General features: G+C 41.5%; 1 protein-coding gene across 7 annotated transcripts in view; it reads left to right on the forward strand.

Annotated features, from left to right (window-relative positions):
- Positions 1-22,431, forward strand: part of ppp3cca (protein phosphatase 3, catalytic subunit, gamma isozyme, a) — a 72,954-nt gene that overhangs the window by 6,252 nt on the left and 44,271 nt on the right. For all 7 annotated transcript variants that reach the window (XM_024417900.2, XM_024417898.2, XM_024417899.2 and 4 more), the window contains exons 2-3: positions 13,492-13,689; positions 17,061-17,185. In XM_024417900.2, coding sequence (XP_024273668.1) covers positions 13,492-13,689; positions 17,061-17,185 — 323 coding nt within the window. The remainder of the gene's footprint in view (positions 1-13,491; positions 13,690-17,060; positions 17,186-22,431) is intronic.

A 22,431-nucleotide genomic window follows, 5' to 3' on the forward strand; every position in this document is an offset into this window, starting at 1 on the left:
TAGGTACGGTTAGGCTGTAGCCTAATGCATCAGGCTGCCTCTGGTCCTCTGGACAGTCAGGTGCCGCCACACTGATTTAAACACACCCGCACAAAAGCTCAGTAGAGCTCACTCATATTCCAGCCATTGGTTTGTGTGGCTTTCGTGAGCCTGCCATGTGGCCTCGAATCTCTGTTGATGTTCTGTGCGGTGCTACAACCTGAGCCATGTGGAGACTAAGTGGCCCCTGATCCGGACTTTAACCCCGCCTGTGCCCTCTTCTCAGGCACCTGAGGTAACAGTCTGGACAGTGGTATGGATCTAATGGCACAGATTGTCAGGGGTGTGGTTTAGCAGACAGTTGTTCATGAACCCACAGTTAACCGGTTTGACGCTGACAATACATTATCGGTCTATATAGGTTTAAACTTTTTTGATGGCCACGGTTTAAAAAGAGCTACTATTCTTATTTTTCAACTTGTAATTAAAGCTTGCTTCCTATTTGCCGTTAGCGTGCATACCTGCCTACCATACGCCTGCCAGCATATCACCCACCACTTTACAATGTGAGCTGGATGCAGTATAATTGTTTGAAACGTGAACGTTTTGCTTTACTTCAAATAATGAGGAATGTCTTGCCTTGCTTCAAAGTAGCCTTGCCAAAATCCAACCATAGAAATGTGGAGGCAGTCTGTAGCAACGTTGACAGAAATGTGCATCCCTACACCCCAGACATGGCCCCGCCTGGAATGTGTATGTGATCCTAACACATTGACCAAACCGTCTCTGTGCATGTGTCATTGTACGCATTTTGATTCTTGTCCATCCCCACCAGACGCATTCATGGCACGTAAGTTAAAATGGCGAGCTGGGCGCATGCACGCTGACACGGTTGCCAGTTGTAGTGTTTCCTCCGACACATTGGTGCGGCTGACTTCCGGGTTAAGTGTGCAGTGTGTCAAGAAGCAGTGCGGCTTGGCAGAGTCGTGTTTTGGAGGACACGGCTCTCGACCTTTCCTCTCCCGAGTCCCATCGCTGCAACTCCAGTACGGACAAGACTGTAACTACCAATTTGGATATTACAAAAAAGGAGTAAAAAAAAATGAGTAGATGGGAGATGCCGGACTTGCAGGGCATCAATCGTCTAAAAAAGAACCAATTTCTATTTTAGCGCCTGGCTACGCAGATTCCTGTAGAAGCACGCATGAGCAGTTTGGATGAAATTACTGAATAACATGTACTGTATGTGGGCAATTCCACGGTAGAAAATGATATACATTTTTTTATCGTAATCTTTCTTTTACTAGGCAAGTCAGTTAAGAACAAATTCTTATTTACAATGTCGGCCTACCCCGGCCAAACCCAGACGACGCAGGGTCAATTGTGCGCTGCCCTATTGGACTCCCAATCACGGCCGGATGTGATGCAGCCTGGATTCGAACCAGGTACTGCAGTAACGCACCACTCGGGGAGCTTTGACTCAGGTTTTTTCACTTTAAAATGTATGCCAAACAAAAATCATTGATTTCAAGTTTAACTATGCACAAGGACTACTTTTAACAATTTCCACAGAAAAAAAGTCTAAAACGTATTTAGTGCAAGAACTGTGCAGATACCAACTTTGGTAACGGAATTATGGTAAATAATAATAATAATACCATTTTAAAAAATTGTCTGCAGAAAGAATGTGTCAACAATGACATGGCACCTTGAGTTTGAAAAAAAATCTCTTTTGGTTATTGAAGAGAAGTGGATTTACACCCGGAAACGGAATTACGATAAAGGAATTACATTATGGGTCCCTGATCTATACAACACATAAATGCATATCTCCTCATGTTTCACAAGTTTGGACAGCACAGTAGAGAAAAGTGCAGTACAATACAGCACACCAGAGCAGAGTATGGTAGAGTTCAGTGTAGTTGAGTACAGTACAATATACCTTACTTTTGTGCTGTATTGTACTGTGTTATTGTATTAGAATGTACTCTACTCACTGTACAGTGCTGCACTGTTCTAGTCACTGTAGAGTACTGTATTATCCAAACATACAACTATGATAGGTTCAGATTTGGTCCGGTCCGTCTGTGGACATTATCAAGGCCAGGGTGGACCAGATTTCAACATCCATGGACATACGGTGTCGGTCAGTGCTCAGTGGGAGACGATGCTGGTTACAGTAAATGGAAAGCGAGGGGCCTCATGGGTAGGTGTCAAAGAGCTGGGAGAGGTGGCATTAACTGGAGAGAGAGGGGGGTTGTCCATACTCAAGACTGTTTTAACACTCTTGGTTTGACCACCAAACAACAGAAAGACAAAACAGCTATGAGTTGAAAATACAGTGCATTTGGAAAGTATTCAGACCCCTTGACTTTTTCCACATTACAGCCTTATTCTAAAATGGTTTAAATAAAAACGTTTCTACAATACCCCATAATAACAAAGCGAAAAGTTTTTATTTGTATTTTTTCAAATGTTTTTTTTTTTTTTTTTAAATAGAGAAATACCTTATTTACATAAGTATTCAGACCCTTCGCTATGAGACTTGAAATTGAGTTCAGGTGCATCCTCGTTCCATTGAAAATCCTTGATGTTTCTACAACTCGATTGGAGTCCACCTGTGGTAATTTCAGTTGATTGGACATGATTTGGAAAGGCACACACTTGTCTATATAAGGTTCCACAGTTGACAGTCCATGTCAGAACAAAAACGAAGCCATGAGGTCGAATGAATTGTCTGTATATCTCCGAGACAGGATTGTGTACAGGCACAGATCTGGGGAAGGTTACCAAAAAATGTCTGCAGCATTGAAGGTCCCCAAGAACACAGTGGCCTCCATCATTCTTAAATGGAAGAGGTTCGGAAACACCAAGAATCTTTCCAGAGCTGTCCGCCTGACCAAACTGAGGAATCGGGGGGGAAGAGTCTTGGTCAGGGAGGTGACCAAGAACCTGATGGTCACTCTAACAGAGCTCCAGAGTTTCTCTTGTGGAGGTGGGAGAACCTTCCAGAACGACAGCCATCTCTGCAGCACTCCACCAATCAGGCCTTTATGGTAGAGTGGCCAGACGGAAGCAACTCCTCAGTAAAAGGCACATGAGAGCCCGCTTGGAGTTTGCTAAAAGGCACTTAAAGGACTCTCAGACCATGAGAAACCAGATTCTCGGCTCTGATGAAACCAAGATTGAACACTTTGGCCTGAATGCCAAGCGTCACGTCTGGCGGAAACCTGGCATCATCCCTACAGTGAAGCACGGTAGTGGCAACAGCATGCTGTGTGGAAAAGAATTTAATCAAATTTAAAATGTGTAAAAAGTCAAGGGGTCTGAATACTTTCCGACTGCACTGTAACAGTATGCCACTGGAAGGGAGGCCAGTAGTTGGTGACCAAACTGTGGTTTATGACTTATTATTTCCCATTGTAGCCAATTCAGTTGCATTAATTCCATTACTGATTTTGTTTGGTAATTGGTAACGGAATTGCACATTTATCACTTGTTTATGTATTGTTATCAGTAATCACCATTTGGTAGCTCTACCGTTACTTGTTACTTCTGTGAACTTTCATTATTCTCCCTCATGAGGGAGATAAATTAGAAATATCTTGTGGGTTTTTGGTAATTGAATTACAATGAAATATTTCTTAAACTTACTGAAGGTAAACAATGTATCCAAAACGAAATATAAGTGTTATTAGCTGGCAGGGTTCATTCTGTTAACATTGTGTTTTGGTGTATTTCTGATACCTTTTAAAAACTTCATAGGGATCAAATCCCGTTAGCGGGATCGATTTGACAACATCTGGTGAAATGGCAAAGCGCCAAATTCAAATATTATAAATATTTAACTTTCATAAAATCACAAGTGCAATACACCAAAATAAAGCCTAACTTCTTGTTAATCCAGCCACCGTGTCAGATTTCAAACAGGCTTTACGGCGAAAGCAAACAATGAGATTATCTGAGGACAGCGCCCCATCATACAAACACATTAAATCATATTTCAACCAAGCAGGTGCGACACGAAAGTCAGAAATAACGATATAATTCATGCCTTAACTTTGAAGATCTTCTGTTGGCACTCCAATATGTCCCAGAAACATCACAAATGGTCCTTTTTGTTTTTTTTATATCCCCAAAATGTCAATTTATTTGGCGTGTTTGATTCAGAAAAACACCGGTTCCAACTCGCCCAACATGACTACAAAATATCTAATAAGTTACCTGTAAACCAAGCATTTCAAACAACTTTCCTAATCCGTCCTTAGGTATCCTAAAACGTAAATAATCGATTACATTTAAGATGGAAAAAAGTGTTCAATAGAGGATAAAATCAACATGGCGCGCGTGAGACCTGGTGCGCTCACCAAACAAAAGAGTACACTTGGCTCTACACTCATTCTGCTTCTTCATTTCTCAAAGGAAAAACATCAACCAATTTCTAAAGACTGACATCTAGTGGAAGCAATAGAAACTGCAACCAAATGCCACAAATCTAGTTTCCTATAGGAAACCAATAGAAAACCGTGATCTCAATTTTTTTAAAATTTTCCTGGATGCTTTCTCCTCTGAGTATCGCCAGCCAATTAAGTTCTGTTTATGCTCTGACATTTCAACAGTTTTTAGAAACTTTAGAGTGTTTTCTATCCAAATCTTCCAATTATATGCATATCCTAACTTCTGGGCCTGAGTAGCAGGCAGTTTACTTTGGGCACGCTTTTCATCCAGATGTCAAAATACCACCCCCCTATCCCAAAGAAGTTAAGACATTTTCTGGTAAATGTTTTCAAAGATCCCTTTTCCATCTGTTTATCCAGAAACCAAAGCCTTTACTTATGCCTAATTTTTAAGCTGGAAAATAGTTGAAAAATGTATCCATGCTTTCATTCTCCCAAAATATAGACACTTCGCTTTAGTTTGACACCCAATATGTATATGCCCCTATGAACTTCACATGGTTATGCTCATGGGTCCTTTGACGGAAATGCCCATGTGTACATTTATTTTGCAATGCTCGCGCACCCAACGTGGCTGGTTCCAGTTTCTAGTAAGTGTGTTAAGCAGGGTTCAAAGCTGCGTCCCTTTAACTTGGCAGTGCAACACCAATGTTTTTTTTTTATTGGTTGCCAGTGATTTACATTTTGTTGCTGGTCACGTTAGTTTTTGATTCACAATTAGCTTTATTTTATTATCAAGTTTTATTGAAACTGCAATGTGTGCCACAATTTGTATGCAGACCAGGTAGCTTATTAAAGAAGTTTGGTCTGAAGTCTTGGTTGAATCTTTGCGATGTGCAATTGTCATCATGCGCTGTTTGAATGAAAATTTCTAAAGGCTTTTCCAAAAAACCTTCCCAATTAAATGTTTTCTAAAAAGTAGGGGTACCTGGCAGAATGATACCATGATGATTTGTATCAATCGCGGGGCATTTGTTTTCAAACTCTGCCATCGCATGTAGTCTACACTAGAGGTCGACCGATTTATGATTTTTCAACTCTGATTATTGGAGGACCAATAAAAGCCGATACCGATATCGATTAATCTGCCGATTTTATAAAAAAAATAAAAATAATTATAAGTAAATAAATAAAATGTATTTGTAATGACAATTACAACAATACTGAATGAACACTTCATATAATACATCAAAATCAATTTAGCCTCATAAATAATGAAAGATGTTCAATTTGGTTTAAATAATGCAAAAACAAAGTGTTGGAGAAGTAAAAGTGCAATATGTGCCATATAAAAAAGCTAACGTTTAAGTTCCTCGCTCAGAACATGAGAACATATGAAAGCTGGTGGTTCCTTTTAACATGAGTCTTCAATATTCCCAGGGAAGAGTTTTAGGTTGTAGTTATTATAGGACTATTTCCCTCTATACCATTTGTACCATTTCATTAACCTTTTGACTGCTGGATGTTCTTATAGGCACTATAGTATTGCCAGTGTAACAGTATAGCTTCCGTCCCTCTCCTCTCCCCTACCTGGGCTCGAACCAGGAACACATCGACAACAGCCACCCTCGAAGCATCGTTACCCATCGCTCCACAAAAGCCGCGGCCCTTGCAGAGCAAGGGGAACAACTACTTCAAGGTCTCAGAGCGAGTGACGTCGCCGATTGAAACGCTATTAGCGCGCACCCCGCTAACTAGCTAGCCATTTCACATCGGTTACACCAGCCTAATCTCGGGAGTTGATAGCTCAATGCTTGAAGCACAGTGAAGAGCTGTTGGCAAACGCACAATAGTGCTGTTTGAATGAATGCTTACGAGCCTGCTGCTGCTTACCACCGCTCAGTCAGACTGCTCTATCAAATCATAGACCAATTATAACATAATAACACACAGAAATACGAGCCTTAGGTCATTAATATGGTCAAATCCGGAAACTATATATTCAAAAACAAAACGTTTATTATTTTAGTGAAATACAAAACCGTTCCGTATTTTATCTAACGGGTGGCATCCCTAAGTCTAAATATTGCCGTTACATTGCACAACCTTCAATGTTATGTCATAGTTATGTACAATTCTGGCAAATTAATTACGTCTTTGTTAGGAGTAAATGGTCTTCACACAGTTCGCAACGAGCCAGGCGGCCCAAACGGCTGCATATGCATATACCTTGACTGCTCGCAAGAGAAGTGACACAATTTCCCTAGTTAAAAGAAATTAATGTTAGCAGGCAATATTAACTAAATATTGTTGATGAATAGGTATATGAGAAACGAGACCAAGTCGAGACGCTGGACAAGGCGGATACGGTATAGTAAAGGCTGTTTATTCAAGAGTAATGATATCTGGCAATTACGTGCACGGCTCCGTTTCGTCAAGTTCTCAAGCGAACCATTGGAAAAAAAGAGAGCGGACACATATCGTACAGTTCATTTTATACATTGAAATGACGTAGGTAGATTCTGGTAGTCCTGGCTTCTGGTAGGTTGTTCGTAGATGATAGAGAGTCTCCTCCAGCCTGGTGTCAGTATCCCATTGGTTCTCGACAGAGTTCTTTGTCTTTGGAGCCTATCCAGAAGGGGAGGGGCTGCGTGTGTGTAAGTGTGTGCGTTCCTGTCTTGGCAAGTCTGTGTGTCTTTTCAGTGAGTGTGTGTGTGTGAGATATCCTGTATGGACCCTACCATGTTTTACTGTGAAAATACGTTGCTATGTGTTGTCTCAGTTATAGCAATGCAATAGCAGTAAGCTGGTCATTTGCATAGGAAATAGCACTTCATTACAATATGCAGGTTTAAAAATATATACATCTGTATTGATTTTAAAGAAAGGCATTGATGTTTATGGTTAGGTACGCATTGGTGCAACAAAAGTGCTTTTTTCGCGAATGCTCTTGTTAAATCATCACCCGTTTGGCGAAGTAGGCTGTGATTCGATGAGAAATGAACAGGCATCGCATCGATTATATGCAATGCAGGACAAGCTAGATAACTACCTATGGTTGTTGATATTACTAGTTTATCTAGTGATTATGTTAAGCTTGATTGTTTTTTATAAGTTTAATGCTAGCTAGCAATTTACCTTGGCTTCTTGCTGCGCTCGCGTAACAGGTAGTCAGCCTGCCACGCAGTCTCCTCGTGGAGAGCAATGTAATCGGCCACAAAAATGCAGATTACAGATTGTTATGAAAACTTGAAATCGGCCCTAATTAATCGGTCGACCTCTAGTCTACACTGTACATTGTACAGTACAAGAATACTGCTAGCCAAACATAAGTCTCTTGCTAGGCGTGCAATTAAATTAAAGAGCAGCTACACCCTCCACATTTTTGAGGGGGGATTATTACCAGACCTCAAAAGTGGTCTCCTGATCTGGTTTCGGCATGGTTGTGGACTTATTTCGGCATGGTTGGACTATTTTATGAATTATTTTGAGAGCAAAAACCTGATAAAACTCTGAGATCTGGAGAAAAAGACAACAAAATTTACCAAACTATCAAACTTATTTTAGAGGGCCCTACAATTGTAGAGTGACTGTTCAAAATCGCTAACAATAACCTCCTTTTTTGAGATTGCGCAATGGTTTTATTTTTTCTGCCAAACAATCAATTGTAAATATGATATTGTCAAGTTAAAATGTAATTGTGTGTATGGAGGGTAGGTCATTACAGGCTACTTGCTCAGCCCACAACTTACATTTAAATGCTGTGAACATTCCGGGGCAGTAATTTTTTTTCCATTCGGTGTAATAGCTTTCAGTTGGCACTGGCCTGGGTTGCCACTGGCAAATTTACCTGAATGTCAAACCCTGCAAGGGCATGCTAATGTAAAATATGGCTTGTCGTTATTAGCCTGGTTCTGTATGGAATGCAGGCACATTATGGGACACAGGTGTCTGGTCTCCACTTCGCTGATCCTCAACACTGGGGCCCCACAAGGGTGCGTTCTCAGCCCTCTCCTGTACTCCCTGTTCACCCATGACTGCGTGGCCACGCACGCCTCCAACTCAATCATCAAGTTTGCAGAAGACACTACAGTGGTAGGCTTGATTACCAACAACGAAGAGACTGCCTACAGGGAGGAGGTGAGGGCCCCCGGAGTGTGGTGTCAGGAAAATAACCTCACACTCAACGTCAACAAAACAAAGGAGATGATCGTGTACTTCAGGAAACAGAAGAGGGAGCACCCCCCTATTCACATCAACGGGACAGTAGTGGAGAAGGTGGAAAGTTGTAAGTTCCTCGGCGTACACATCACGGACAAACTGAAATGGCCCACCCACACAGACACAGCGTGGTGAAGAAGGCGCAGCAGCGCCTCTTCAACCTCAGGAGGCTGAAGAAATTTGGGTTGTCACCAAAAACACTCTCAAACTTTTACAGATGCACAATCGAGAGCATCTTGTCGGGCTGTATCACCGCCTGGTACGGCAACTGCTCCTCCCACAACCGTAAGGCTTTCCAGAGGGTAGTGAGGTCTGCACAACGCATCACTGGGGGCAAACTACCTGCCCCCAGGACACCTACACCACCCGATGTCACAGGAAGGCCATAAAGATCATCAAGGACAACAACCACCCGAGCCACTGCCTGTTCATCCTGCTATCGTCCAGAAGGCGAGGTCAGTACAAGCTGGGACCGAGAGACTGAAAAACAGCTTCTATCTCAAGGCCATCAGACTGTTAAATAGCCATCACTAACATTGAGTGGCTGCTGCCAACTTACTGACTCAGATCTCTAGCCACTTTAATCATTAAAAAATGTATCACTAGTCACTTTAAACAATGGCACAAGCATTTCGCTAATCACCTTGCAGCGGTGAAAAATTGGTGTGACCATATCATGTGCTGGTGCCATCAACTGAAAACCCTTTGTTGGAAAAAGTTAGTCTAGAGCCCTGTTAAGCTCATTGTTGATGCATTGTATGCTCATGCTTTGTCATACTAGGCGGGACAGCAATACAATATTTCCATTCACCTGCAGGCTAGAGTTGAGAGACAGAAGATCCAAGATTGATTTGATGTGTCTGATTTGGTCATTGTTTTCTAAAGAAGACCAGTGTCTCTAGTCTTTACTCCCCTGTGCTAGTAGTAGGTTAGATGAAGACTGTGGCTCTATGAAAGCTTCGAGGTCAATTGACCTGCTACCAATGTAACAACCAGGACGAAGGGAATGTTAGACCCTACCTACAGTACCTGCCACACTGGAAATAATAGCATGGGCACAAATATGTGGTAAAAGCCTTATCACGACCATGTCTGTCTGGGTGGCTGGCTGTTGAATTCTAAAATGAAAACACACTGCTTTTCTGTTTTAAGAATGGAGATGGTTGCTTCCTGTATTCCAACTGCCGACCCACCTCCAAGTTCCATACGTATAGTAGTAGTATAGTCTACACCTAAAAGCAGCATCATTGTCATAATCTTTTCTAATTGCTTGCAGGTGTTGCTACTAGAGGTCGACCGATTTAATCAGAATGGCCGATTTAATTAGGGCCGACTTCAAGTTTTCATAACAATCGGAAGTCGGTATTTTTGGGCGCCGATTTAATTTACTTTTTTTTTTATTTAACTAGGAAAGTCAGTTAAGAACACATTCTTATTTTCAATGACGGCCTAGGAACATTGGGTTTACTGCCTTGATCAGGGGCAGAACCACAGATTTTCACGTTGTCAGCTCGGAGGGTCCAATCTTGCAACCTTACAGTTAACTAGTTCAACGCAATAACGACCTGCCTCTCTCTCGTTGCACTCCACAAGGAGACTGCCTGTTACGCGAATGCAGTAAGCCAAGGTAAGTTGCTAGCTAGCGTTAAACTTATCTTATAAAAAACAATCAATCATAATCACTAGTTAACTACACATGGTTGATGATATTACTAGATATTATCTAGCGTGTCTGACTGAGCATACAAGTATCTGACTGAGTGGTGGTAGGCAGAAGCAGGCACGTAAACATTCATTCAAACAGCACTTTCGTGTGTTTTGCCAGCAGCTCTTCGTTGTGCGTCAAGCATTGCGCTGTTTATGACTTCAAGCCTATCAACTCCCGGGATGAGGCTGGTGTAACCAAAGTGAAATGGCTAGCTAGTTAGCGCACGCTAACTATAGGGACGGAAGCTATACTGTTACACTGGCAATACTAAAGTGCCTATAGAACATCCAATAGTCAAAGGTTAATGAAATACAAATGGTATAGAGGGAAATATTCCTATAATTCCTATAATAACTACAACCTAAAACTTCTTACCTGGGAATATTGAAGACTCATGTTAAAAGGAACCACCAGCTTTCATATGTTCTCATGTTCTGAGCAAGGAACTCAAACATTAGCTTTCTTACATAGCACATATTGCACTTTTACTTTCTTCTCCAACACTTTGTTTTTGCATTATTTAAACCAAATTTAACATGTTTCATTATTTACTTGAGGCTAAATTAAATGTATTGATGTATTATATTAAGTTAAAATAAGTGTTGTTGTAATTGTCATTATTACAAATACATATTTTCAAAAATCGGCCGATTAATTGGCATCTGCTTTTTTGGTCCTCCAATAATCGGTATCGGCGTTGAAAAATCATAATTGGTCGACCCCTAGTTGCTATGCAATTTAGCAGGGCTGGGAATTGCCAGGACTTCACAATTCGATATTATCGTGATACTTAGGTGGCAATACAATATGTATTGCAATTCGTCGGGGCATGGACTCTACAAGATGTCGAAAGCGTTCCACAGGGATGCTGGCCCATTTTGACTCTAATGCTTCCCACAGTTGTCAAGTTGGTTGGATGTACTTTGGGTGGTGGACCATGGGAAACTGTTGAGCGTGAAAAAAACAACTACCATCCCCCGTTCAAAGGCACTTAAATCTTTTGTCTTGCCCATTCACCTTCTGAATGGCACACATACCCAATCCATGTCCCAATTGTCTCGAAGCTTAACAATCATCCCTTAAACCTGTCTCCTCCCCTTAATTGACACTGATTTAAAGTGGATTTAACAAGTGACATAAATAAGATATCATAGCATTCACCTGGTCATTCTGTCATGGAAAGAACAGGTGCTCTTAATGTTTTGTATACTCTGTGTATGTCAGCTGCTGAGACATGAGAGGCATAATTAAAACAAGTTTTGATCAGTCATGGAAATAAGTGCTGAAAACATGTTGGCTCACTATTTAAAGAGAACAAGCTATAGGATGAAAAATACTGGTGTATTGGTGCAGGTACAGTCGACTAGCACTAGCTAATGCTATCGATAGTCAAAGTATCTGTATAATATTGTCCAAAATAATATTGATGTAACTGTGTATTTTTTTCCCCCTCATCACTACAATTTACCCAATTTTTTTAAATTTTTAAACAAAAGATGGACATTTCTCTCAATTGTTTTGACAGCTGAGAGTCCAGTATCTAAAACAATAAAGGCTTTTTACACGATAGCAACCTTTTGCACTCTGCAAAGGATTGTGGGACTGTAGAATAGATTACTGCCCGGCCAGGTGTGCAATTTGACACTGACTGACAAGCCTACCACGGGATACGGCTGCCTGCTGCCATAGAATCTATTAATGGCTGGGGTAGACACTGGATGCAGATGGGAAAGGTTTTCCATCAGTTTGTCTTAAATTACTACTTGATGGGTTATTGTTGTTTTATTGCCTAAGATGTGGGCTCACTAGGCGAATTTGTGTTAACGTATGTATGTAAACTTGGCAAAAAAAAGCAATGTCCTCTCACTGTCAACTGTGTTTATTTTCAGAAAACTTAACGTGTAAATATTTGTATGAACATAAACAAGAATCTACAACTGAGACATAAACTGAACAAGTTCCGCAGACACGTGACTAAAATAAATGGAAAAAATGTGTCCCTGAACAAAAGGGGGTCAAAGGAGGAGTGGGATGTCTTCACTTTAACGCACAGCATTGAAATTGCCTGCAATGACAACAAGCTCAGTCCGATGATGCTGTGATACACCGCCCCAGACCCTCCACCTCTAAATCGATACCCGCTCCAGAGTACAGGCCTCGGTGTAATGCTCATTCCTTCGGCGATAAACGTGAATCCGACCATCACCCCTGGTGAGACAAAATCGCCAGTCCTGTCTGATCCAGTAATGGTGGGTTTGTGCCCATAGTCCCGTTGTTGCTGGTGATGTCTGGTGAGGACCTGCCTTACAACAGGCCTACAAGCCCTCAGTCAAGCCTCTCTCAGCCTATTGCAGATAGTCTGAGCACTGATGGAGAGAATATGCGTTCCTGGTATAACTCGGCAGTTGTTGTTGCCATCCTGTACCTGTCCCGCAGGCGTGATGTTCGGCTGTACTGATCTCGTGCAGGTGTTGTTACACGTGGTCTGCTACTGCGAGGACAATCAGCTGTCCCTCCTGTCTCTCTGTAGCGCTGTCTTAGGCGTCTCACAGTATGGACATTGCAATTTATTGCCCTTGCCACATCTGCAGTCCTCATGCCTTCTTGCAGCATGCCTAAGGCACATTCATGCAGATGAGCAGGAATCCTGGGCATCTTTCTTCTGGTATTTTTCAGAGTCGGTAGAAAGGTCTCTTCAGTGTCCTTAGTTTTCATAACGGTGACCTTAATTGCGTACCGTCTGTAAGCTGTTAGTGTCTTAACGACCGTTCAACAGGTGCATGTTCATTCATTGTTTATGGTTCATTGAACAAGCATGGGAAACAGTGTTTAAACCATTTTACAATGAAGAGCTGTTTAGTTATTTGGATTTTTACAAATTATCTTTGAAAGACAGATTCCTGAAAAAGGGATGTTTCTTTTTTTGATGAGTTTAGATAGTATGTGGTTTGCCAGCACAAATGAGCAATCTGTAGAACACTGTCAGACATAATGCATTGTAGATCACTGCACTCTGACTGACTCATGGAGGTATTAAAGCTAAATGCAAGAGAAATCTCTGTGGGTGGGACCCAGTGGACCTAGGTTGTACCAAAGCCCTGCTCAAAAGTAGTGCACTAAATAGGAAAAGGGTGCTTTTTTTGGGACACATCCTTAATATTGTTTACCCTCTTTTCCCCTGTCAAGCCGTGCCGTACCCTCCCCAGCAGCGTCTCTCTATGAAGGAGCTGTTTGAGGATGGCAAGCCCAACGCAGAGACGCTCCGCACCCACCTAGTGAAGGAGGGCCGGCTGGAGGAAGAGGTGGCCCTCCGGGTCATCAACGACGGCGCCAACATCCTGAGACAGGAGAAATGCATGCTGGAGGTAGAGGCACCCATCACAGGTAAGGGAAGAATAGTACTTTATTAGTCCGTTTGAGACATACAGTGGGGAGAACAAGTATTTGATACACTGCTGATTTTTGCATGTTTTCCTACTTACAAAGCATGTAGAGGTCTGTAATTTTTTATCATGGGTACACTTCAACTGTGAGAGACGGAATCTAAAACAAAAATCCAGAAAATCACATTGTATGATTTAAGTAATTAATTTGCATTTTATTGCATATTTATTGCACATTTTATTGAAGCATGAGGTCTGATACCAACAGGCTCAAAGACAGTTTTTGATCTACAAGCCATAAGACTGCTGAACTCTTGAACTGGACTGACCACCTGATCTGATTCTCCACACGTTAGCACGCACACACACTCATTCATGCTACACACATCAACTGCTGCAACCAGACTTATGATTGCTAAATACTGCACAATTTAAATAATTTCCCCAATTTCCCCTTCCCCAAAAGACATGTAAATATTGGACTATAAATTGTGCCTTCCTGTATTACACTTATGCACAAAGATGTACAGTTGAAGTCAGAAGTTTACATACACTTAGGTTGGAGTCATTAAAACTAGTTTTTCAACCACTCCACAAATTTCTTGTTAACAAGCTATAGTTTTGGCATGTCGGTTAGGACATCTTCTTTGTGCATGACACAAGTCATTTTTTCCAACAATTGTTTGCAGACAGATTGTCACTTTTACCCAGTGGGTCAGAAGTCTACATACACTAAGTTGACTGTGCCTTTAAAAAGCTTGGACAATTCCAGAAAATTATGTCATGACTTTAGAAGCTTCTGATAGGCTAATTGGCATAATTTGAGTCAATTGGAGGTGTACCTGTAGATGTATTTCAAGGCCTACCTTCCAACTCAGTGCCTCTTTGCTTGACATTGTGGGAAAATCTAAAGAAATCAGCCAAGATCTCAGAAAAAAATGTAGACCTCCACAAGTCTGGTTCATCCTTGGGAGCAATTTCCAAACACCTGAAGATACCACATTCATCTGTACAAACAATAGTACGCAAGTATAAACACCATGGGACCACGCAGCCGTCATAATGCTCAAGAAGGAGACACGTTCTGCCTCCTAGAGATGAACGTACTTTAGTGCGAAAAGTGCAAATCAATCCCAGAACAACAGCAAAGGACCTTGTGAAGATGCTGGAGGAAACCGGTACAAAAGTATCGATATCCACAGCAAACGTGTCCTATATCGATATAACCTGAAAGGCCCCTTAGCAAGGAAGAAGCCACTGCTCCAAAACCGCCATAAAAAAGCCTGACTACGGATTGCCACTGCACATGGGGACAAAGATCATACTTTATGGAGAAATGTCCCCTGGTCTGATGAAACAAAAATAGAACTGTTTGGCCATAATGACCATCGTTATGTTTGGAGGAAAAAGGGTGAGGCTTGCAAGCCAAAGAACACCACCCCAACCGTGAAGCACGGGGGTGGTAGCATCATGAGGGGGTGCTTTGCTGCAGGAGGGACTGGTGCACTTCACAAAATAGATGGCATCATGAGGATGGGAAATTATGTGGATATATTGAAGCAACATCTCAAGACATCAGTCAGGAAGTTAAAGCTTGGATGCAAATGGGTCTTTCAAATGGACAATGACCCCAAACATACTTCCAAAGTTGTGTCAAAATGGCTTAAGGACAACAAAGTCAAGGTATTGGAGTGGCCATCACAAAGCCCTAACCTCAAACCCATAGAAAATGTGTGGGCAGAACTGAAAAAGCGTGTGCGAGCAAGGAGGCCTACAAACCTGACTCAGTTACACCAGCTCTGTCAGGAGGAATGGGCCAAAATTCACCCAACTTATTGTGGGAAGCTTGTGGAAGGCTACCCAAAACGTTTGACCCAAGTTAAACAATTTAAAGGCAATGCTACCAAATACTAATTGAGTGTATGTAAACTTCTGACTCACTGGGAATGTGATCAAAGAAATAAAATATGAAAAACTGTTCTCTCTACTATTAATCTGACATTTCACATTATTAAAGTAAAGTCGTGATCCTAACTGACCTAAGACAGGGAATTTTTACTTGGATTAAATGTCAGGAATTGTGAAAAACAGTTTTTAAATGTATTTGGCAAAGATGTATGTACACTTCCGACTTCAACTGTATTCTATTCTACTGAGGCTTTTACTTTATGTTCGTACTATCCTTTTATTATTTCTTAATGTTGTTTCATTGTTGAGAAGGAACCCCGCAAGTAAGCATTTCATTGGACAGTGTATACCATGTGTATACCGTACATACGACTCATAAAACTTAACTCTCCTCGGCTGGTGAAACCAGCCTGATCTCTCCATTGTTTTACTGCACAAGTGAAATAGAATGGTGAGAACGCAGGGATTAGACTGGTTCCATCAGGGTTTTATTTTGTAATTTATTTTACCAGTTGAGTTGACTGGGAACACATGCTCATCTACAGCAACGACCTGGGGAGAGGAGGGGGGATGATTAGGTGATCGGGATGGTATGAGGGCCAGATTGGGAATTTAGCCAGGACACCGGGGTAAACACCCCTACTCTTACGATATAAGTGCCATGGGATATTTAGTGACCACAGAGAGTCCGGACACCCGTTTAACGTCCCATCCGAAAGACGCCACCCTACACAGGGCATTGTCTCCAATCACTGCTCGGGGGCATTGGGATAACAAAACATTTACCAGTGGAAAGGGTGCCTCCTACTGGCCCTCCAACACCACTTCTAGCAGCATCTGGTCTCCCATCCAGGACAAACACTGCTTAGCTTCAGAAGCAAGCCAGCATTGGGATGCAGGGTGGTATGCTGCTGGCTAGCCTGCTCCCTCTGGCCTACACACATGCTGAGTGAGTGAGGATAGTACATGCACAACTCTTTCTCTGGCACCCAGCAGACAGACATTCGCACAGTGCCATGGAATAGTGCCCAACCAGGCCCAGAGTAAACACAGCACATGCCTGGGCACTATGCCATGGTACCACACAACTGTTAACTGTATCTGTTGACAGAAGGTGTATTGGTGTGGACCCATTTTGCTGGCCTGAGTTATGGGTGTCATCAAATGCCTTTGAACTGAACTCCCAGTTTCACACAGCTGTCCTTACTGTCCTGGTCCAGCTTAGCATATCTGTTCTGCACCATGCTAGTGCTCACACACAGCCTCAATCACATGCAAATAGGCCTACATGTCTTCGCTGTATATGAATAGATTACTTTGTCATAGACAGAATTGGGTAACTCTGAAATTACTCTCACTCTTGTGCATATCAAAGTATTGTCATATCAGACCATGTCTCTCCTGTACTAGAGGATAATGACCTATTTGTTTCCTTCCCTAACAGTGTTGTTTGTTTGTCCTTAGTGTGTGGAGATGTCCACGGCCAGTTCTTTGACCTAATGAAGCTGTTTGAAGTGGGAGGCTCGCCCAGCAACACACGTTATCTTTTCCTTGGAGACTACGTAGACCGAGGCTACTTCAGTATTGAGGTGATTTTACCCTACTGACCCAATTTCCCCCTCTCCTTGAGTCTGCCAATGAAAAAGGATAATCGGAATTGGGGTGAAGCGGAGGAGTGAATAAAAAGTTGGGGATCAGGTTTGGCGACTGCTTGGTGAGTCTATTCCAGAGCACTCAAAGGGAGAAGATAAATACGATTGGCCTTATTTAGATCCTGCTGCAGGAGGAAATTCCCTGTGTTGTGTTTGAAGGCGAGCAAAGCGGCAGAGGTACACTACCGTTCAAAAGTTTGGGGTCACTTAGAAAATTCCTTGTTTTTGGTTCATTTAAAATAACATCAAATTGATCAGAAATACAGTAGATATTTTTGATGTTGTAAATGACTATTGTGGCTGGAAACGGCTTTTAATGGAATATCTACGTAGGCGTACAGAGGCCCATTATCAGCAACCATCACTCCTGTGTTCCAATGGCACGTTGTGTTAGCTAATCCAAGTTTATCATTTTAAAAGCCAAATTGATCATTAGAAAACCCTTTTGCAATTATGTTAGCACAGCTGAAAACTGTGGTTGTGATTAAAGAAGCATTAAAACTGGCCTTTAGACTAGTTGAGTATCTGGAGCATCAGCATTTGTGGGTTCAATTACAGGCTCAAAATGGCCAGAAACAAAGCACTTTCTTCTGAAACTCGTCAGGCAATTCTTGTTCTGAGAAATAATGGCTACTCCATGCGAGAAATTGCCAAGAAACTGAAGATCTGGTACAATGCTGTGTACTACTCCCTTCACAGAACAGGAGACAGAACGCGTCTCCTTCCTGAGCGGTATGACAGCTGCGTGGTTCCATGGTGTTTTATACTTGCGTAATATTGTTTGTACAGATGAACGTGGTACCTTCAGGCATTTTTTTTTCTGAGGTATTGGCTGATTTCTTTAGATTTTCCCACAATGTCAAGCAAAGAGGCACTGAGTTGGAAGGTAGGCCTTGAAATACATCCACAGGTACACCTCCAATTGACTCAAATGATGTCAATTAGCCTATCAGAAGCTTCTAGTTCCATGACATAATTTTCTGGAATTTTCCAAGCTGTTTAAATGCACAGTCACAACTTAGTGTATGTAAACTTCTGACCCACTGGAATTGTGATACAGGGAATTATAAGTGAAATAATCTGTCTGTAAGCAATTTTTGGAAATATGACTTGTCATGCACAAAGTGGATGTCCTAACCGACTTGCCAAAACTATAACAAGAAATTTGTGGAGTGGTGTAAAAACAAGTTTTAATGTCTCCAACCTAAGTGTATGTAAACTTCCGACTTCAACTGTATAACATGGTGATGTGTGTCTGGCCCTGCTGGACTAGTGTGCCATGTTTAATTTAGACATCTCTCGCTCTGTATTTACCTCTCAAGCCCATTGAGGGACATCCACTCTGCTGTGCTCTCACGTGGAATTATTTCATGTCTGAATGTTGCTCAGGGTCAAGTTTGCTAAGTCTTTTGTTACATCACATAGTCAAAACCTTAATAATAGCTGCCATTTTGGTTCGTGGTCATACTTTTGTTGCTCTTCTCAAGGCAGAGCATGTGAATTGGGGTCAGTGTCCTCTAGTTAGTTAGCTAGATTATTCTGGGTAAACTGGGTGTGTAGACCACAAAAATGGCCTACAGTGCTTTATTAAGAAAGTATTCACACCCATTGACATTTTTTTGTTAAAGTTTTTTTTGTTAAATTTAATTATTTTTTGTCAACGATTACACCAAATACTAATTTGAAACTGGAAGAAAAATTATAACGTTTGTAAAATATATAACACTATCATGCTGACCAGACCGCTCGCGTGCGTGCGTCCACCATCGAGCGCATGTTGATTTTGTCCACCCACGCCAGACGTGATCAGGACACGCAGGTTGAAATATCAAAACGAACTCTGATCCAACTATATTAATTTGGGAACAGGTCGATAAAACATTTATGGCAATTTAGCTAGCTAGCTTGCTGTTGTTAGATCATCTGTCCTGGGATATAAACATTGGGTTGTTATTTTACCTGAAATGCACAAGGTCCTCTACTTGGACAATTAATCCACAGATAAGAGTAAACGGAGTATTAGAAATGAAATCTCTCCTCCAGGCTGTTTCTTCTTTGGACTTTATATCACAGTTGACAACCAACTGTAAGGTGCACTACTAACTGGACTGGAGTGTGGACCTCAGTTCATCTTTCAATCACCCACGTGGGTATATGCTTCTATAAACCAATGAGGAGATGGGAGAGGCAGGACTTGCAGCGGTTCTTGCGTCACAAATATAACCAGGGTCTATTTTAGTGCCTGGCTACGCAGACGCTTCTTCACGTGTCCGAGCAGTGTGGGTGCAATGATTGAGTAACATTTATTTTGCTATGCGAGCGGTGTGGTCAGCATGTAATATATCTTGATTTGACAAGTATTCAACCCCCTGAGTCAATCAGTATATCTTAGAATCACCTTTGGCAGTGATTTACAGCTGTGAGTCTTTCTGGGTAAGTCTCTAAGAGCTTTGCACACCTGGATTGTACAATATTTGCACTTTAAAAAAAAAAATATTCTTCAAGCTATTCTTCAAGTTGGTTGTTGATCATTGCTAGACAGCCATTTTGTATTTATTTATTATGGATCCCCATACTTTTCCTGGGGTCCAGCATAATTAAGGCAGTTATATACAATTTAAAAAAACATTACATTACATTTCACAATAGATTAAGTGCGTGCCCTCAGGCCACTACCCTTCTACCACATATCTACAACACAAAATCTATGCTATCGTGTGTCTCTACACAGTTGCTATTTAATTTTTACATTTTTATTTTATTTAACTAGGCAAGTTAAAACCAGGGTCTGTGGTAAGGCCTCTAGAACTTAGATGCAGTGCCTTAGAATGATGCACCACTCGGGAGCCCTACTGTTCGATAAGGTGTGTTTTTATATATATATATAATATATATATTTTTTTTCTATACTTGTTCTTGCTGTGTTTACTGCTTCCATGAGTTTCTTGATGTGGAATAGAGTTCCATGTAGTCGTAGCTCAATGTAGTACTGTGCACCTCTCATTGTCTGTTCTGGTCTTTGGAAATGTGAGGAGACCTCTGGTGGCATGTCTTGTGAGGTATGCATGGGTGTCTGAGCTGTGTGCTAGTAGTTTAAACCGACAGCTTGGTGCATTTAACATGGCAATACCTCTCACAAATACAAGTAGTGATGAAGTCAGTCTCTCCTCTATTTTGAGCCAGGAGATATTGACATGAATAATATCAATGTTAGCTCTCTGTGTACATTTTGAAGGCCAGCCATGATGCCCTGTCTGGGGCAATTGTAATTTTCCTAAGTCCCTCTTTGTGGCACCTGACCACATGACTGGACAGTAGTCCAAATGCGACAAAATAACAGCCTGTAGGACCTGTGTTGTTGAGCAGCGTTTTATTATGGACTGACCTCTCCCCATCTTAGCTAATGTTGCATCAATATGTTTTGTCCATGACAGTTTAAAATCCAGGGTTACTCCAAGCAGTTTAGTATCCTCAACTTGCTAAATTTCCACGTTATTCATTAAAAGATTTAGATGAGGTTTAGGGTTTAGTGAATGATTTGTCCCAAATAGAATTATTTTCATTTATGAAATGTTTAGGACAAACTTATTTCTTGCCACCCATTCTGAAACAAACTGCAGCAATGATTTCATGTGCTGTGGCAGCTGATGTGTTGAGTCATCAGCATACATGGACACACATGCTTTAATCTGAGCCAGGTCATTAGTAAAGATGGAAAATATTAAGGGGCCTAGATAGCTGCCCTGGGGAATACCTGACTCTGCCTGGATTGTGTTGGAGAGGCTTCCATTAAAGAACACATTGTGTGTTTTGTTCAGACGGGTAACTTGCGATCCACAATATAGCTAGGGGTGTAAAGCCAATAAGTTTTTCCAGCAGCAAATTGTGATCAATGATGTCAAAACATGCACTAAAGTCTAATAAAAAAACTCCCAATTTTTGTATCATACCTTACCTTGATTGTAAGGTATACCTTTATCATACCTTACCTTGATTGGTGGAGGTCTGCAGAGATTGTTGTACGTCTGGGAAGTTCTTCCATCTCCACAGATGAGCTCTGGAGCCCTGTCAGTGACCATCGGGTTCTTTGTCACCTCCCTGACCAAGGTCCTTCTCCCCCGATTGCTCAGTTTGGCCAGGCGGCTAGCTCTAGGAAGAGTCTTGGTTGTTCCAAACTTCTTCCATTTAAGAATGGTTGATGCCACTGTTCTTGGGGACCTTCAATGCTGCAGACATGTTTTGGTACAATTCCCCAGATCTGTGCCTCGACACAATCCTGTCTCTGAGCTCTACGGACAATTCCTTCGGCCTCATGGCTTCGTTTTTGTGCTGATATGCACTGTCAACTGTGGGACCTTATATAGACAGGTGTGTGCGTTTCCAAATCTTGTCCAATCAATTGAATATACCACAGGTGGACTCCCAAGTTGTAGAAGCATTTCAAGGATGATCAATGGAAACCGGGTGCATCTGAGATACATTTTTGCGTCTCAAAGCAAAGGGTCTGTTTTTTTTATTTGTAATACATTTGCAAAAATCTCTAAACCTGTTTTTGCTTTGTAATGAGGTATTCTGTGTAGATTTGAGGAATTTGTATTTTAATACATTTTAGAATAAGGCTATAATGTAACAAAAAATTTTAAAAAGTCAAGGGGTCTGAATACTTTCTGAATGCATTGTATGTGTGGGGTACAGAGATGTTTTAACGTTAAATCATTTTAAACACTATCTTATTATGTAATTTATAGATCATGTAACATTGTGTCTTGTTATGCAAATGTTTACTCCTGAACTTATTTAGTCTTGCCATAACAAAGGGGTTGACTCAAGACATTCCATCCTTAAAATGCAATTTGTAAAACTATAGTTCCACTTTGACATTGTGTGGGGGGGGGAGTGAATGAATGAGTGTCCGGTATTAGCTATAAAGGCAATGCTTCTAAAATGCCTTTGTACTTATTTTTGAGATGTTATCAATTTCGAAAATCTGAAATGTATGTGCTGCAAAGAAATACAATAGGCACCTTTTACATAAGCTGAAACACCAGACTGTTCTAGCGAACAGTGTTCAGATTCCCTTTGCGGTAGCCTACTTAAACTTTGTGTTGCCAGTTTGTGATCTGCGGGGTTAAAGTACCCCAATTCAGCGAGTGTTACATCTCCTATTTCCCCGCCCGTGTCTG

This window comes from Oncorhynchus tshawytscha, linkage group LG04, assembly GCF_018296145.1.
Source record: "Oncorhynchus tshawytscha isolate Ot180627B linkage group LG04, Otsh_v2.0, whole genome shotgun sequence".
Taxonomy (NCBI): Eukaryota; Metazoa; Chordata; class Actinopteri; order Salmoniformes; family Salmonidae; genus Oncorhynchus; species Oncorhynchus tshawytscha.